Below are 20,002 nucleotides of genomic sequence, written 5' to 3'. Positions count from 1 at the left end.
TTTACTTGCACAACTTTTATGTTTGTCAGAGAAACAATTATGTAATTGTGTTGACACTACTTGTTAAAATGTGGGAGAAAGTTAAGTCCATTCTCTCTTTGGAGATTTAGTTGTTTGGTCATGCTAGCTATACCATTATTTTAAATAGTGAGCAGAACTCTATATGACTCTAAGCTCCCCAAGAGTGGAGGCAGCAATTGATTTATTAAGCTCTCCCTCCCTTCATTCCTCTCTCTAAACTTCTCTTCCTTCATTCCATGGGTTTTTTCAGTGCCTACAAACTTCTAGTTATGCTGACCTAGGCTTAAGAGAAATAAAGAATTTCTCTTCAAGAAGAATACAATCTTTATTTATTTATTTATTTTTATTATTTATTTATTTTTTAGATGGAGTTTTGCTCTTGTTGCCCAGGCTGGAGTGCAATGGCGCTATCTCTGCGCACTGCAAACTCTGCCTCCCAGGTTCAAGCGATTCTCCTACCTCAGCCTTCCAAGTAGCTGGGATTACAGGCACGCGCCACCACGCCTGACAAATTCTTTTGTATTTTTAGTAGAGAGGGGTTTCTTCATGTTGGTCAGGCTGGTCTCAAACTCCCGACCTCAGGTGATCCACCCGCCTCAGCCTCCCAAAGTGCTGGGATTACAGGTGTGAGCCACCATGCCCGACAAAAGAACACAATCTTATGAGTCAAATAGACAAGAAAATTAGTGGAAGGTATAATGAGTGGAAGAGGGACATAGAAGAAGAGTCTCCATTCTCTCTTAGGATGGTGGTGGGAAGGTGAGAGTTACAGGACAAGTGGTCAGAAAGAGCTTTAAAAAGCAGGTAGCAATGGAATTGAATCTGAAATGTAGAAATATAGGAGTTTTCCATGCAAATGAATGCGAGGGCAAAAGAAATTTGGTTGGGGCAGAAGAATGGAGGGTGAGGTTTGTGATGGTAGATGACTTGGCCTTCTACACAGGAAGAACAACTTAAATTGAAGTATGAATGAATGTGTGGGAAATCTATTGGGGACTGTAGACAGGTTAAACAGCTAGAGAAAGGATAATGTGGAAATAATGGGAAATGACACGTGAAAAATATTCCAGGTTATGGAAAGCCTCATATGGCCTACAGAGAAAACTGGATCTTATCCTAAAAGGAATTGGAAGTTGCCAAATAATTTAAATCATAGTGAAGGCCCAGTTATATGTGTATAGAAAAGTCATTCTGGTGGCAGTGTAGACAGAGGACAAATTTGAGGGACATGAAACTATTTAGGACGGTATTACAATAATACAGTGTTCTCAGAGGCAAAGGCAGTCTAGAGTATAGGTAGGTAGCACACATAATCGAAATGGGTCCATTTCAGAAACTGGAGAACTTGAACTTAGGGCCCATGTAAATGAAGGGAGTAGTCACCACTTGGCCTCAGCCAGTTGTTGCCATTTGGGAAGACAGAGACATGCTATCACATACATACACACACCCTGTTGCACATTTATTCTTTACTTTTGGCTCTCAGATGAGTGTCAAACATTTTTAAAAACATGAATGGGTCAACACTATACTGATCAAACAAAATAAATCCTTGGACCAGATACAGCCTAAGTCAGTATATCACTGAAGTGTGTTCTTTTGAACATTGATCTTTGAAAAATGTCTTCTGCTGTCAAATAAATTGGAAGCAACAGAGACTTGACAAAACTGATTTTAAAATTTACAAGGAAAGGAAAATGCACAAGAATAGTCAAGATAATTTTGGAAAAGAACAAAGATGGGTAGACTTGGTTGGCAGATATCAAATTGTATTATAAATATATGATAAGTAAAATAGTGTTGCATTGTCAGTTTGTTTATTGACAATAAACAAATAAATTGTTGGGATAAAATGGTTAGTTCAGAAACAGACCCATGTATATATGAGAACTTAATGATAGAAGTGGCATTTAAAATATATCAGGGAATAATGGATCGGTTAATAAATGGTACTGGAGAAATTAGCTATTAACTGAGCAAAAGCAAAGTTAGATTCTAACTCGTGTTACTACACAACATAAGTTAAATAACCAATAAAAAAGCAACAAATAGAGGGAAATGGAGAAAGCACATTTATCATGTTGGACAACTAAAGACCCTGTGAAGACATAAAATGCAAAAAAAAGGAAGAAAAAAATTTGACTTAATTAAAATAAAATTTTTGGACAACAAAGTCCACTATAAACAGTATTAAAAGGTAAGCTACTATCTGGGAGAAAATACACAACATAAGCAGAGGATTAATATGATTAAATGGAAATAACTCCTCCCAATGAATAAGAAAGAGACTCAAAATCTACTACAAAATTAGTCAAAGGACATTAACAGGCAGTTCCCTAAAGAGGAAATATACTTGGTCAATAAACATATAAAAGTGTGCATAACAAGAATATAAAATATGAATATGAAAATGCTTGATCACATTACAATCAGATAAAAGAAAATTTAAAATAAGAAATATCTCTTTCTCTCATCCAATTGGCAAAATAAAAATTTGATAATATCAAGAGCAAGTGAGGAAACAGGAACTCTTCTATTACAGGTCTGAATATACTCTGGCAAGGCCACTTTAGAAGACATCATTATCAGTATCTATCAAAACTGAATGTATACCTGCTCCATGATCCAGAAATTCTACGTTAAAACATCTACTATCGAGAAATGGTAAAGACTCTTGTTCCTTCCAGCACTGTTTGTAATGGCAAGTAATTGGAAAGGATCCAGTTGTTCATCAGCAGAGAACTGGTTAAATAAACGATACATTTATACTGTGAAATATTATATAGACTTAGAGTATAAAAAATGAAGTGGGTCTACTGATGTGAAAGACATTGTTGAGGGAACAAATTGTGCAGCAATATGTAGAACATTAAGCCAATTATTTTAAAAGGGAAAAAGACATGAAACAGTACTATATGTAAAATGTCTGGAAGTATGCATACAAAAGGGATAACTAACAGTGATAACTATGGTGAAAGTTGGAGGATGAGGAGGGGAATTATATTCAAAGGAGACTTTAAATGCAAATATTTTTAACAAGCATGTATTCATGCATTTATGAATTACTGGTATCATCAAAAATAAGTAAAGGTATTTTTCAGTAATGGGAGAAACTTGAGCCTGTTTATTTTCTAAGGAGGAGCAATTAATACAAAGGGAGAAGTAGAAAATACAGGAGAGGAGTTAATTGATGGAGAAAGGTCCCTGAGAGATAGGAAAGAATGGGTTAAATCTGGAATTCAGTTGGAAGAGTTTAGCTTTAGATAGGAGGACAGCCAATCTCTAGGACCAGAGAGGAAGAAGAATAGATGAGACTAAGAGAGATAAACTTCTGTTTGTGGGTGTGGAGGCTGAGAGTGGAGAGAGGAGCTGGGGAATTTGCTTTATGATGACCTCCATTTTATCTTCAAAGTAACAGTTTGTCCCCCACCGCTCTGGTGTCTTGTCCTCCTCACTGTAGATACCAGTAAATATGACTGAGTGTCTTCCCCACCTGTTCACCTCAATCACATTAAATATTATTAGCCTCTCATTACTATCGGACTCTTTCCTCTTGTCATCTTTATAAAGAGTAGCTTGTTAATGCCATTGCATATGCCCCTACATCCTGTAGTGCTGTGCTGAAAACAACAAGGTCCTAATAATGGGCCATACCAATGAACCAATTTCTGCTGTTTAAAAGGACACGGGAAACTGCTTTCAGTGGCTTGCCTTCTTAGTTCTGGTATATTCTGCTCTATACTCGAGAGTTATTCTGTTTCCTGTGCCTTCAGAGAACCACATTCCCAGCTTTCTGCCCAGAGAAGTCTATGAAACCACCCCCCACCGGCATCCTACAGAGTTGGGTTTTTTTTCAGCCTCACAAAGCCCTCTGTTGTTCCTCTTTAACAGTCAGCTAACTGAAGTTAGGGAGAAGTGGTGGAGAGCACTTCTGCCCTTTCCCTCTCCTTTAGATTTTAAGAGCCTTCCAGCAGCTTGACCTTACCTTTTGTGTAAAATATATTTAGTCACTCATTACAAGTTGCAATCCCTTTTTGGTCCTTGGGTTCCAAATGGGGAATTGAAAAGAGTTTGTAGATGTCAGGCATCAAAGGAAATTGAGGAAAATATCTGCATTCTTTCTTCCTCTCCTCTGAATCTTCTGACTTTCCTAGAGGCTGTGCCCCAAGTCTCTGGTACTTTCTCCTTTCATATCTGCCTTTAGGAGGAAAACCTTACAAAGATTAGTAATTCTTTTCTGTTTTCTATTCTTTTAATCCTATTGTAAACACGTTGATTATAAAATCACATCCTTTGCTTCTCTCTGAATGGTGATACAGATTTTTTGTTGCAGTTAATTTTCTTTCCTGTTTTTAACCATCCTAGAGAGTGGTGTTATAAAACAGTTCTTTGCAAGATTGTGCTATGTAATTGATGAAAATCAAGGTACTCCAGAGGAAAGTATTGTAAATCTGCACTGCATTCCTACCGGTAAGATGCTCGCCACAGGCTGTGTCAGCAACAAAGGTGTGGTTTTAAGATGAGAACAGATGAAAAGTAGTGGAATATGTAATTTAATTGTATATAACTTAAACCGTTATGCTGATCTTAATCTGTTTATTCTGATTAGCCCTCACATTTTAAAAACATGAAGCCAGTATACTTAATCTCTAAGACTTTTAAGTTAGTTTTTCCTATGAACTTCTGTGGAGAGCAACTTTGAGACAACTGTTTAACTGGACATTATTCTACTGAACATACCTGATTATTATTAGCTTTATAAAAACATGGTAGGTTTGTTTTATAACTTAGGTAGTAGAAAGAATATTGTATTTGGAATCAAATAGACTTGGGTATTACTCTTATCACTTACTAAGTGTGACCTTGATATAGTTAACTTCTCGAAAGCTAAATGTTCTCATCTCTAAAGTGGGAGGTAATAGAAGTCTCAGAATAGATTACCTAGGAATAAAAGAGGAAGAATATGTCTAAAATAAAAGAAAAATCGTAAGTTCAGTTTTGATTAGACTGAGTTTGAAGTGGTACAAAAAAATTTAAATATATAAATGTCAACTGACTGCTTTAAGACTAAAGTTTTTTTTTGTTGTTTTTTTGAGTTTTTTTTGAGATGGAGTTTGACTCTTGTTGCCCAGGCTGGAGTGCAATGGTGCAATCTCAGCTCACCGCAACCTCCGCCTCCCAGGTTCAAGCGATTCTCCTGCCTCAGCCTCCTGAGTAGCTGGGATTACAGGCATGCGCCACCACACCCAGCTAATTTGTATTTTTAGTAGAGACAGAGTTTCACCATGTTGATCAGGCTGGTCTTGAACTCCCGACCTCAGGTGATCCACCTGCCTCAGCCTCTCACAATGCTGGGATTACAGATATGAACCTGGCAAGACTAAAGATTTTTTAGTTTATTGAGACTGTATTGTTCATTGCACTTAGTAAGACGATGCTGTATCTCTACTACCCATAAGCTAATAGTAGGATATGTATCTCATGGAATTTTGTGAACATTATTCCCTCCTATTTTCTCCATATCTCTCCTCATAGTGTGCCCCTAGAAGATTCCTCATGTGATTTTTGCCCAGCCAAGACTGGTTTCATCATCTCCACTGTCATGCCCCTCTAGTTCACAGGCCATAGTTCCATAGGCCATAGTTCTCCATGGCCTGCAGAGTAGGTTGGCATTACTTAGCTGAAAAGTCTTTTCTGTTCCTTTTTCCTATTCCTTTATGAGTGATCTCAGTCAGTCCACATCTTTCTGCTTCAAACTCTGGCTCCTAAATCTCATTAGATCATTGTGTATCCATGATGCAAATAAAGCCGTGATGATTATTAGCAGCTTCATGAGATGTATTTTTATTTACCTTTTTATGCCAAAGCGCAATTTTCCTCCTTAATTATTATCCATTGAAATCAAAGTGTGTTTGAATTTTCCCAAAAATGTGCAAAATGTCTTCCATTTTACACAAAATTGAAGTCAAATAAAAAGGTCTTATATGGCAAGTAATCTTGAGACTAGAAGTATGGAGAAAAAGGCTCATAACTTAAATCTAAACTAGAGCTCCATGTGGTCCAGTCAGTATACAATGTCACTTTTGGAAGTACTCAAAGGTCAGATTGTATGTGGGCTCTCAGGAATTGCAGGACTTAGGGGAGTGCATTCTCCTCCATTGCTGCTTCTCTCAGCACCCACCACACTGACGGCAGCCACCTGCTACCCTCCCCCGCCATCCTGCAGTGCTCAACTTTCTGCTTTCCACTCTCCTCTAAACTCTTCAGACTAATCCTGCCCTGAAGATAGGTCCTTTGTCTTTTCATTTCTATGCCTGTCTCCCCTACTTCTTCGCCTAGATTCTCAGATCTCTGTTTCCACCTACTCAGATGGCTAGAGGACCCAGAAGCTCCATTCACAGTTGGCAAGGAAAAGGATGGAGTCTCTAGGAAAACACAGTTTTCTCACTTGGCCTCTCTAATTATAAATTTTTGTAGAGGACTTTGGAGGACTTTGTTTAAATGCGTTCTCTCTCTCCAGACACATTTATAAATCAGCCCTTTGGGTTTTTAAAAATTATAGATTGATATGTTAATTAGAAGGTTATACAGTTGAATATGTGCACATGCTCAGATATTTCAAGATGCTTATCTTGGTGGTTATCTTGCTTTACCTTGCACTGCACATTTCTTGAGAAGAAGCTTTTTTTTTCCCCCCGTAAATTCACAAAGCACACAGTACCAGGCTTCTCATATAATATTATGAATGCTTGAGAAATGTGATTGATCAATTTACTGACAGAGAACTCAGTGTTAGGATTTTAGGAAAAAGCATTTTCTATTTTCTTTTGTATCCCTATAAAAGAAACCCAAAGTAACCAGTTCAGATTTTATGCAAGATTCTGTCCTAATAAACTTCTATAGACAATGAATTTCCCCCACATTGTTGTATAAAACTTTGTGGTTTCATTTTAGTTGCCTCCTTAGATGGTCATCTGAAAATGATTATATATTTAATTAATCTAAGTGTTTATTCTGAAGGATCATAGGAAAAATATCTGTCAGAAATGCTTCAGTAAATGCATTTTTAATAATGTAATTATAAATTATGTAAATAAGATAACGTAAATAAGATAAAATAATGTATAATATAATGTAAATATATACTTTTTTTATAATGTAAATAAGATAAAAACGTAGCCATCACTTTTCAATCCTGTATGCTGGACTTCAGACTGAAACATTTAGAACTCGATTGTGTTCAGAAGGGGTCATTTTCTTCTATTAAAGTTTCATGCATTTCTGTTCTTTTACCAGATGTAAGCTGCTTATTATTAATACTAACATAAAATGGTTTCTTCAGAAGCTTGGGAAATAATAAACAGCCTCATTTAGAGAGCACTCTGGCCTGGATTTGGTCCATGAACTTAGGGTTGTGAAGCCGTCTAGTGTCCTTAAGACCTCGAAGATCCTTTAAGAGAGGCTGTTTGGATTAGGTGCCCCATGATGTGTTTGCTTCTTGCAAAGTTTGGTTTGAAGTAATTGGAACAAGACTGTGAACAAAGCCCTGAGAATCATAGAACTGGGAAGGATCTCAAGAGATCCCCTTCCTTAGCCCCTGTATCCAAGGAGGAGAATTTGCAAATCATTCAAGGCAGGCAGCTGCTGATCCTGTTTTAGTGACATATCCAAGAGTAGGAGTCCTGATTGTGCCAAAGTGACTGTTTTAGAAGAAAGCACCCAACATTCTTGTTTTCCTATCACACATGAAATGTGAACAATGATGGGTGGGATACCCATTTGGTTTCTTAGGTGGGTGATGGTGTGAGGGGATTGCTTATGACATTTCAAAACCTGGAAGATGCTGATATTTAGTTTAGTTTTTTATTGATTTCTTTTCTTTCTTTCTCTCTTTTTTTTAAATCGGCGTGTTACTCTTAGCATTTATCTGAGTCACTTTATAGCAGCATTTGCAAAACTCAACATTCCATGGAAGGCAAATAATTAATCTGAAGTAAACTAGTGAGGGCCAGATGGAGTGGTGGTATCTGTGCTTAAATTGGGGAGCACAGATCCTGGGGACTAAGACCACGCAGATTGATTTTTTTAAAAAAGACAGTGTTGGCCAAACAAATACTCTGCCAGTTATATTTTGCCTGTGGGTCTCTTTCTTTGTGACTCTAGTTTAATAGCCAGTATGCCCACAGATGTATAAATCACCAGTTAATCCATGTTTGCAGTTTCATTTTTCTCACACACACAAAAATTTTGGTTGTATGGGGTAACTGCTTCTAATCTAGATATTCTTGGCCTTGGATATTCCTTTCTAAAATGATTGATGATTTGGTTTAGGTTGACGAAGACTAGCCATGTAACCTACTTTATTTCTCTATCAGGATTTACAACCAGATCAATATATCATAGAAGTGAAGCTGTAAAAGATCTTAGAAAGATCTTGCCAGAACGTGCTTTTATTGTATTTTATTTTTATGACATTTTATTTTATTTATTTATTTATAAGTAAAGACATGGTCTTCTTGTCACCCAGTCAAGGTTAATCAAGTAATCAAGGTTACTTCACAGTAACCTTGAAGTCCTGGGATCAAGTGATCTTCCCACCTTAGCCTCTCCAGTAACTAGGACTCCAGGAGCACACCACACACCCAACTAATTTTTTTTTTTTGGTAGAGACAGGGTCTTGCTATGTTGCCCAGGCTGATCTCAAACTCCTGGGCTCAAGCAATCCATCTGCCTCCTGTGCTAGAATTACAGGCATAAGCCACAGCCCTGGGCCAAAACATGCTTTTAGAAGGGACAGTATCTAAACTAGGGGAACTAAACTCAGATGCCTTTACGCAGGACTTCTATGTTGTACACCTCCAGGGGGCGCGCTTCACAGTAGCCTACACAAATGGCTAGGCACTGCACAAAGGTGAGGGGGCACTGGCATTCACATGGACTGCACGGTGATTATGCAGTGATGCAGCCCTGCTTTCAAGTCTAGGCAAGTAACATACCTTTAGGAAGCAGTTGATTCTAAGATGTTAGGGAATGTTGGGGACCACGGCAAACTGAAGAACATGTCTCACAAAAAGGTATTCAAATTTAGTTAAGTTTAAACATTCCTGTAGGCAAGTTTTACGGCCAGCTTGAGATCCTTGCTCTAAATCAAGGACTAAGAGGTATCTTTCAGATCACTCTGGAAACTTTGCAATAATTATGATTCTCTTGGTTGCATATAACTGAATTCCAACTCAAAGCAGAGAGGATTTCTTGTCTCACCTAACTGGTTTAGCTCAAAGAAGAATTGAAGGAAGTGATATGAAAATCCGGGCCCTTGGCCGGGCATGGTGACTCACGCCTGTAATCCCAACACTTTGGGAGGCCGAGGTGGGTGGATCACCTGAGGTCAGGAGTTCGAGACCAGCCTGGCCAGTGAGGCTCCCCCGCCCCGCTGTCTCTACTAAAAATACAAAAATTAGCTGGCCGTGGTAGCAGTTGCCTGTAGTCCCAGCTACTTGGGAGACTGAGGCAGGAGAATCGCTTGAATCCAGGAGGCGGAGTTTGCAGTGAACCAAGATCATGGCACTGCACTCCAGCCTAGCGGACAAGTAAGACTCTATCTCAAAAAAAGAAAAAGAAAAAAAGTTAAAAAAACATTAGCCAGGCACAGTGGCTCATGCCTGTAATCCCAGCACTTTGAGAGGTTGAGGTAGGTGGATCACCTGAGGTCAGGATTTTAAGACCAGCCTGGCCAACATAGTGAAACCCTGTCTCTACAAAAATACCAAAATTAGCTGGGCATAATGGCAGGTGCATGTAATCCCAGCTACTCAGGAAACTGAGGCAGGAGAATCACTTGAACCCGGGAGGCGGAGGTTGCAGTGAGCCGAGATCGTGCCATTGCACTCCAGCCTGGGTGACAGAGGGAGACTCTGTCTCAAAAAAAAAAAAAAAAGAAAAGAAAACACATAGATTCTGTGTCTTCTACCCCGAGTGTTCCACTGTGCTTGTAATCCAGTACTAAGCTAAGTCAGAGTAGCATTGCAAGAAGAGTGAAATTGACACCATACCTCCACCCCCTTCCCCTAAGCCATTGCCAATCCAATTAAACCTTCTCTTTGCAGGACAGGTCTATCTTAATTTACTTTTTGACTTTTGACTCATGGTCAACTTTTAAGGTGCTGCTTCACGTGTCCCTCCCCTCTCAAAAATGAAATCAGCCCTACCCAGTTCTCTAAGTCCAACCTGGTCCTGTCTAAGAATAGTTTGTGTCACTGTTTTTCAGAAATACCTTGGAGGGAATTCTTGGGGTGGACAAAATGTAGTTAGAAGACCTCTGCTGACATCAATTATAAAATCCATGGTCCTATTACTATATTTTGTTTCTTTTTTTGTTTGTTTTTTCAACTATGCTGTCTCTTTGAGGGACTATAATTTATGTCTTGTTTTTTGGTTTAGTGAACTAAATTATTAATACAATAATGATTTGTTGTTGATTACTTTCATTTAGACATTGTATCTTGGGATTCTTAAAGCCTTTGCGTCTGGAGGTAAATAAAATGAAGTCTCACTTTGTGCAGATCCTCCAGACAGTATTCTACTTGGAGCCTAGTTAAACAAAGAGTAATAAAAATGGAAAAACTAAACTTTAAGATGACTTGTATTTTTTTCTAGCATGTAAATGTGTTGTGTCTGGAGTAACACTTCAGTTTATAATCTCCAAAAGGGTTGAGGCTTTATTTTTGTTTTATTCATGCAAATATTAAAAGATAAGAAATGACAAACTATCTTAGCTTTATAATTTAAACTTCTAGGAAAAGTGCATTTTGCAAACAGAAGGAGAGAATTTCTACAATGGAAATTTCCTCTGATCATCAAACTCTGGGTTTATAAAGGGTTGATTTATTTACATATCAGGACTGTCTCTAGCTAAGATGGATTAAGCAGTAGCCTGCACTGTTGATTTTAGGAAGTTCAGAAATACTTCTGAACAAAAATGTTCATCTCACTCTTCATTTCTGAAATGTATCATTAGCTTTTCATTCCTTTTATTAATTACCATTCTCTCTGTCTTTTAAAAATACTACTGAAAAGATAGTATACACATATGGTTATTAACAAGTGAGTATAGACTCTTCTTTACTATTTTATTGTTACAACGGCTTTGTTGCAATGTAATTCAAATACTAAAACATTTACTCTTTAAAATATGCAATTTAGTTATTTTTAGTACAAATGTGCAACCATCAATCACCATTATTTAATTTTAAAACATTTTAATTACCCCCAAAAAGAAGCTCTGTACCATACCCATTAGCAGTCACTCTCCATTTTCCCTTCCTTCTAGCCCCTGTCAAACACTAACCTACTTTCTATGTCTATGGGATTTTCTTATCCTAAACATTTTCTAGAAATAGAATCACAATATATGGCCTTTTTTGGACTGGCTTTTTAAAATTTAATGTGTTTTCAAGTTTTATCCTTATTGTAGCATGTATCAGTACTGCCTTCTCCTTGCCAAATAATATCCGATGGAATGGATATAGTACATCTTGTTTATCCACTCATCAGTTGACGGTCACTTTGTGGTGTTTCCACTTTTTGGCTAAATAATGAATAATGTTGTTGTGAACATTCACTACACATTTTTGTGTGGACACATGTTTTTAATACTGCTGGGTATATACCTAGCTGGGTCATATGGCAATACTAGCTTTACATTTTGAGGAACTGTAAGACTGTTTTCCAAAGAAGCTGTACCATTTTACATTTCCAGCAACAATGTATGAAGGTTCCAATTTGTCCACATTGTCACCAGCACTTCTCATTGTCTCTTTTGTTTGTTTTAGCCATGCTAGTGAGTGTGAAATTGCATATTATTGTAATTTTGATTTGCATTTCCCTAATGACTAATGATGTTGAGCATCTTTTCATATGCTATTGGCCATTTGCATTTCTTTTTAGAGAAACGTCTATTCAAATCTGTTGCCCACTTTTTAATTAGATTGTTTGTCTTCTTCTTATTGAGTTGTCTGAGTTGTAGGATTTCTTTGCATGTTATGGATTATGGATATGATGACAAGTCCTTTGCCACATAGATATGATTTGCATACATTGTCTCCATTGTGTTGTCTTTTCACTTACTTGATTGAAACACAAAAGTTTTTAATTTTGATGAAGTGCAGCTTATTTTTTTCCTTTGGCTCTTTGCGCTTTTGATGTCGTATCTAAAAAACCATTGCCTAATTTAGCCATGAAGATGTACTCCTAAGTTTTCTTCCAAGATTTTCTTTTAAGTTTTATCTCTTACATTAGGTCTGTGATTCATTTTGAGTTAATTTTTGTACATGGTCTGAGGTAGGGGTCCAACTTTATTCTTTTGCATGTGGATATCCAGTTGTCCAAGGATCATTTGTTAAAAAGACCATTCTTTCCTCCATTGAATAGTGTTGGCACCCTTGTTGAAAATCAACTGATCATAAATATAAGGGTCTATTTCTAGATTCTTAATTTTATTTTATTGATCCATATATATAGCCTTGTGCCACTATCTCTCTGTCTTAATTATTCTAGCTTTGTAGTAGGTTTTGAAATAGGGACGTGTGAGTCATCTACCTTTGTTCTTTCTTTTCAAGATTGTTTTAGCTATTCTGTGTCTCTTAACTTTCCATATAAATTTTAGAAGCATATTGTCAATTTCTGCAAATAAGCCAGCTTGAATTTTGATAGAAATTGCATAAATGTAGATGAGTTTAGGGAATGTTGCTATCTGCACAGTGTTCATACTTGTATCGTACAACCCTGCTGAACTTGTTTCTTCTCATAATTTTATAGTAAATTCCTTAGGATTTTCTATATACAAGATTATGTCATGTGCAAATAGAGAATTCTATATCTGGCAATATTATTCTCAAGAATGAAGAAGAAATTAAGGCATTCCAAGATAAACAAAAACTGAGCAAATTTATCGTCTGAACAAACTAGCCAGTAAATTTAGACAAGATAATGAAATAAATTGCCTTAAATTCCTTGAACTCCTTGGTCTCTCAGGCAACATACAAGGGTCCCTACATATTTGTTGGGGCACACCTTCAATGCTGAGGAAGTTTGTAACACTGTCTTTCTTCTCACTTCCTATTTGTGCAGTCTCAAGGCCAGCCAGGGATGAGTTCTAATGCCCTTCTCGGGTCTTTTCTGGGCATACATATAGTCCTGAACATGTGTGTGGCCTTCCTGACTCCCAGGAATACATCAGAGTTTTTTGAAACCCCTTATGCACATCTTATTTCACAGATTTTTCTAAGTTTTTTGTTACGTTCTTGTTTACTTCACTGGCATTGCAGCTTTGCCAGCTGGGATGTTAAACATTTGCCACTGATTTTTTTTTCAACAAATACCCCGAGGACAGGGATGCTCACACTAAGTGAACTCTGAATCAGGTCTAACAAAGACAAATACTGTGAGTGGAGCTTTTCTAGAGAGCTCCCAGACGGGTCAGAGAGTGGCAGCTCTTTGAGGATGCGGCATTTTGAGGAGCCCCAAATCCATACTGCCCCCTATAGTGGTTGCTAGGCTGCTGGATTTCACAGCTCCAATGTTTCAAGGCTGTTGTTTTTCAAGGCTACCATGGAGCTAGGGAGAGGTGCTGGGAATGTTCAAGTTAAAATACCACAAAGCACATGGTTCCTACTGAGTTTAGCTGTTTGTCTTACATAAACAATTCATGGATTGGTGTGAGTCTTTGAATAATTTCCAGAGTTCTGAAAAAGTTGATTTTGACAACTTGTGCCACTGGTATTATTGTTCTTGTGGAGTAATGGATTTTCAAAGATCATTACACCACTATTTCTCTTTCTTTATTTTTAACTAGTATTTTTCCTTAGGACAGATGAGACCAGAAGCACATGAAAAGGCCTAGTGTCCACTGAAGAGTGGTTACAAGATTGAGTTGGAATGGAGGCTCTGCAGAAGGGACTGGAGACAAATTTTGCCTGATTACATTTCCTTATTTAATGTTTAATTGTAGCAATGTAATAAATAAATAGGCATGGGAGTATACATAGGTCGAGCCTTACCCTTTTTATTTTACAGTGTTCTGTGAAGCTATGCCATCTGGTTTTCCATCCCACAGTAGATGGGGGTGGGGGGGCACATATTAGAGACAGACATACTAGGACAACTGGCATGAGAAAGAAGATTTTAGCATAAAAATGTAGACATAACAATTAGCAGATGCCAACGTAGTGTACTACCTACTCACTTTTCATAACCTATATCTATATCAAAATGAAAATGTTAATTTGTGCTCTGTATTTTTTGTTTTTCAAGACAGATAATGCCTAGTATATTTTACATCTATTCTTTCTATCAAAAATCAATAAAATGTTTAAGGTTAGATATTTAAAATTTTAGACTTCATATACCTAGAGCATTTATGGCCAAGAAATAGATATCCAAATGATATTGCTAATGGGACATCGATATTTCATTGGTAACAAATTCTGTTGAGGAAAAAGATTATTTAATTATATATCTAAATTAATCATAGTTCCAACATCTTAAAAGTTGAGAATTTCAACAGTATATTGTCTCCATGTAAAAACACATGAAGAAGAATGATTACACTCCTCAAAAGCAGAACACTGAATCACACAGTTATAATACTTTCTTGCGCATTCCCTGTACTAACTCCATTACATTTGTAAGCACCAATAACACTTCCTACCTACACAGCAAAAGATGCATTGACTTGTTGCTGAAGATATTGTTAGTTTAATAGTTGCATAAGGTGCTCAAGACTTAAATGACCACTTCAGAATAATCTCCAGTCAAAACAGTGTGTTTTAAGAAGCCCTTATAGTGATAGATCACTCAACACACAGGCATGAAAGCATATGAAACATAGAACTATAGATAGGATGTTGACAGAAGTAATAGGGCAGGAATTCTAATATGAACAGTGAGGGGTGAACTCAGAGGAGCCATCTATCAAAAAATCCACCCACAACATGGGGACCAATAGCTGATGTCATCATAGCTGGTTTAATGAAAACATCTCAGAGATCAAGGAACCACTTGTATCAAAAAACGAACATAAAGCTACAAAAGTTTACTGTTCCATGTAGCATAGATTAAAGACACAGTTTTGAAAGTCTACATCATTTCATGCATATTTTTAAAAGCTTATATTATAGGTGGTGCTCTTCAAAGGCTGAGAAGATCCAGCCTTTGGTTAAGACCATCATCAAATCAAGGGCCACTCTGCAGAGCTGAAGAATATATACCGACTAGCATCTTCTACCAAAAAGTCATTCCAAGAAAAGAGAGGAGGGGAATTCCTAGAGGATTTTCAGCTGGTGCTTAGTATTAAGTAGGGAATTACATTACAAGGTATATGGTGGCAGACAGAGTGTGTTCCTCCTGCTCTAGGAAGTGACTACAATTGTGAGTGTTTATACCATGTGAGGTACCAGGTGTCAGGTTGACAGTTTGCCAAATTACAGGTGTTATTTCCCCATAACTGTTTTTCAATATATTCTTTGATTCAGGTCCAGTGTTTACTAAAAGACGAAGCATGTAATTAAGATGACTGAACTCCATTTGCGTTACACGTCCTTTCTTAGAGAACAGGATTGATGTGCTGCTGTTCCTAGATAAAAATGTAAATTCTAGCTAGATATTCACATATATACATTTTAATAGATATTTCTATAAAGTGTTTTTAATAGTGTTTAATAAGATTGTTATTCGAATACAAGCCATTTAATTCATATGCAGTTAGCCATGTCGATATATTAAAAGTGTGTCATTTCTTTATTGCAGTGTCCTGGAAGGTTACAATGGTACTATCTTTGCATATGGGCAAACAGGCAGCGGGAAGACATTCACTATCACAGGCGGTGCAGAGCGTTACAGTGACAGAGGCATTATCCCAAGGACACTGTCATACATTTTTGAACAGTTACAAAAGGTATGAAACTTTTTGTTCCTGTCATTTTGTATTTGATATATTCAGCAAAAATTGACTGAAAGCAGGAAATTTATTACGACATTTATTTTATTGTGTCTAAATGATAAAGTCTTATTGTGTCATAACTCTGGCCTTTACCTTTAAGGAAAGGTTGGGATTTTGCTGTAGAAGTGAAAATTAAGAAGGTGCTTCTCATTAAAGGGCTGCTGTTTCAGCAAAGGCTCCAGGAGTGTTCCTTCTGATATATGCATGAAGGTTGAAAGAGCAGACCATACCTTTTACCAACTAATGTCTTACATTCCTCAAGAAACAGGAATGTTTTCTTGTGAAAGCAGACCTTTCTTTTAGCTACTGAAACACTAAACAGGACAGTATGATTGTTACTATTTTACACTTGATAGAAGCCCAGAGGAATTTACCAGAGTACAAATACCATTGTAATTATTATCATTGTAAGAAAGAGTTATCGATCTAGATTATATGTATCATTTATTGAGTGCCTCAAAATGCCAGTAGCTTTATCACTTTTACTAGTATTTAATAGAACATATAATGCAACTTCCCATTTCATCGTTGGGAAAACTGAGCCTCAAGTTAAATATTTTCCTCTGGGCCCACATCCTATAAGTAGCTGATCTGGAGTTCTATCCCAAGTCCACCTGATGCCTGACTCTGTGCTTTGTGCCATTATATGTATTGCTCCTATACCTTGGACTGGCTTTATTTTGTTGGTTGTGTTCAAACAAATTCCCTATAATGAGTCACATACCTTCTCTGAGTTTCAGTTTTCCCTTCTGTGAAAGCAGAGATTGAATTGTATTAGAGAATCTCCAGTGCCCCTACTAGTTCCAGCAATTCCTTGGTTGTATTACTTCTGTATAATAAATGTCTTAACTAGGTCAATGTAACAGTCACTCCAAAATTTCTTGACTGTATATTGTTTGTATTTTGAGTTGCAAAGATGAGAAGAAATTGCTGAGATCTGCATAATTCTAATTGCCATCCATAAAGTAGCAATTATCCATTAGTTCAGCTCATCTTTCTCTAGCTCAAACATGCCAGCTTTGCATGCCAGAAAATTTGGATGAGAAAGGATTGAGTGTAGCATATATGTTGGATCCAAAGCCCTTTTTTCATTTACTCACTTATTTCTGACATTGCCTGTTTTGTTCCCACATTTCACAACCTGGGAATATAATTCCTGATAGTTTTCATTGCTGTGGCCTAATGTGGAATCTTTCTGCCTTAGAAAGATCACTGGAGGTGCAGGTCAACCTGGTTCTGAGAAAGTGTACTGCTTACAGCATATGGCCTTGGGACAGTTAGTTAATGCCTCAGTCTTATGGAGTTGCTCCGAGGGGCTGAACATACTATGTTTAAAGATATTGTCCAGTTTCTTGCACACAGTATATGCTCAATGCATGATAGTTATTATCACAGCCAGTAATATCCATATATGGATATTAATGTGGCCAAGTGATCCCTGACCAATTTCAGAGAACCCTTGAAACTCTCAAAAAAAAGAAGCCAAATCCCATGATTAAGTTAAATAGAATAAATTCATCCTCTCCCAAAGGAAAATATTTTTTGTCCCTTTAAAATTGTTATCTATGGTTACTAAAGTACAGATCCAAATGTCTAAATGTCTCCTTAGTACTTACCATTTGTCAGGTTCATTGTTTTAGATCTGTTTGTCATTTACATTACTGTAAACTCCATTTCATTCTGAATGATCCTATATATCTTCCTGGACTTGTAGTGAGCCCACTGGAGCCATTTAAAGCCAGGGCAACTCTTTTTAAATGGACATATTTTCATCATGGGGCATAACACATTCATTATAATCAAACAGCTATGGTGAAACTGCTCAAGCAACTTGAAGTGCATCATGAAGTCTGTTCATATTGTATAGCTGGAAAATGCAGCCTGGTACTCAGAGGTCCTCAGCTGATTGCCTTAGAGAGGTACATGGAGCTCTCTAGAATTCTTAAAGGAAACATTTGACCTATGCAAAGTCTTCATTTCAAGATACAGTAAGAACCCAGTGCATACTGGGTCCTGAAATGTCTATGGGTATGATAGGAGCACATTTTCACTGATTTTAAGAGAAGAAAATTGATGCCATTTATTTTAGAAATCACTGCTCATTATTTTTGAGTATTGTGAGGTTCAAACTTGTTTTGGGGCAGGAGAAAAGGCTGTCTGCAGGAAACATGTGTGTTACATTACAGTCTGGCAATCCTCAACACTAAAAAGGAGTAATAAGGAAAGGTAGCTTGCCACATAGCTCAGTGAATTTTAAGTGTATTTTCCAATAAAAGTTCAGAAAATGCAGAAGCTGGAAGAGCCAAAGACATTATCCCTATCATCTCAGGGCAGTGGACCTGCCATTTTCCTGACATTTTATGATTTATTCTAATTTTTGGAAGAAGAGATTTTCTCCACTGCAGATAAACATACAAGTTGGCTGTCCTTTTTGCTTTTATTTTCCTTTCCTTTTATATTCATATACTGAATTCTCCATTTGAAGGCTTCTAGAAATAATAATAACTATAGCAATAATAATAGCAACAGGAGCAGCAATGATTCATTGGTATCTCTTATGGGCCACACACTTTTGTAAGATTTTAAATATAGAATGTTATTTATCTGTTAAAACAGAATGCAAGATCAGGGCTATTATCCCCATTTTTATGGTGAAACAACTGAGGATAAGGGTGTGGGATTATTCTGTTATAAATGAGTTCCAATATGCAAACTCAGTTCTTATCTGATGCTAAGAAGAACTCAGAAATGTATACTAAACTCTCCAATCATAATCTCTGGTTTATTTCAGATATTTTGGATAAATTTTAAAAACATGTTGGTTTAAACAGGATCTCAGAATGTAGCTGAAATATCCCCTAGGGCCTTTGATGCGCTCCAGAGAGGGACAGAGTTTATGTATATGTTGACCATGGAATACTGTTTTACAGGAGTATTCCATGGAATATTTTAGAAACATTGGATTAGACTAACAGCCACACAAAATCTTTTTAGTGTTTATAGTCTCTGATACCTGTGCTAAGCCAAGTTATAACCCAAAGAATTATATTGAAATAGTACCTTTACTAAACTAGGATACTAATGTAATCAATGGGCCATTTGTTGGGATAAGCTTTGGAGTCACCCACATCAGAAGAATTTTCAGCATTAGGCTGAAAAAAAAAATTGCTTAGTAATCCAGTCCATGTTGTCATCTTCACAGAACACCAGAATATAGAATTTCAGCTGTGGCTTGAGTGTTTTTATTATAGTTATGGAAGGCTGAGAGTTGCTTTACTTGTTCATGTATAATTTTGTTTTTCTGAAATGACAGTATCTTTTTTTTTTTTTTTTTTGAGACGGAGTCTTGCACTGTCGCCCAGGCTGGAGTGCAGTGGCGCAATCTTGGCTCACTGCAAGCTCTGCCTCCAGGGTTCACACCATTCTGCTGCCTCAGCCTCCCAAGTAGCTGGGACTACAGGCACCTGCCACCATGCCTGGCTAATTTTTTGTATTTTTAGTAGAGACGGGGTTTCACTGTGTTAGCCAGGATGGTCTCAATCTCCTGACCTTGTGATCCGCCCACCTCGGCCTCCCAAAGTGCTGGGATGACAGTATCTTTATTTGGATAATTGGAGCCATTTTAGAACCAAAGAATCATTCATTTTACAGTGAAGAACACATAGGGATTTATTAGCCAACTTCCTCACTTTAATGGGTTTGAAAACTAAGGCCTGACATGGTAGAGGCTCACCTCTAGTTAGAGTAGGAGTCCAGCTTTTTATTTATAGGCCACTGTTCTCTCTCCTATCTCTGTGACTTGGTCCTCTCTCCTATCTCTGTGACTTGGTCCTCTATCCCTTTGAACAAACCCTATTAAATGGATTGCCTTGGATATGGGTGAGAATCAATCAGGAAGGTCATCCTAAGCAAATTCTCTGTTAGTATACACTCTGACACCCTGACAACCTGCTTGTCACAAGATACAAATATACTCTCCCCTTA

General features: G+C 37.3%; 1 protein-coding gene across 1 annotated transcript in view; it reads left to right on the top strand.

Moving 5' to 3' along the window:
- Positions 1 to 20,002, top strand: part of KIF6 (kinesin family member 6) — a 382,690-nt gene that overhangs the window by 68,441 nt on the left and 294,247 nt on the right. Inside the window, exon 4 of the mRNA XM_033217053.1 lies at positions 15,826 to 15,973. Coding sequence (XP_033072944.1) covers positions 15,826 to 15,973 — 148 coding nt within the window. The remainder of the gene's footprint in view (positions 1 to 15,825; positions 15,974 to 20,002) is intronic.

This window comes from Trachypithecus francoisi, unplaced genomic scaffold (genome assembly GCF_009764315.1).
Source record: "Trachypithecus francoisi isolate TF-2019V2 unplaced genomic scaffold, Tfra_2.0 Lachesis_group10, whole genome shotgun sequence".
Taxonomy (NCBI): Eukaryota; Metazoa; Chordata; class Mammalia; order Primates; family Cercopithecidae; genus Trachypithecus; species Trachypithecus francoisi.
This window is presented reverse-complemented; position numbering and strand designations above follow the sequence as displayed.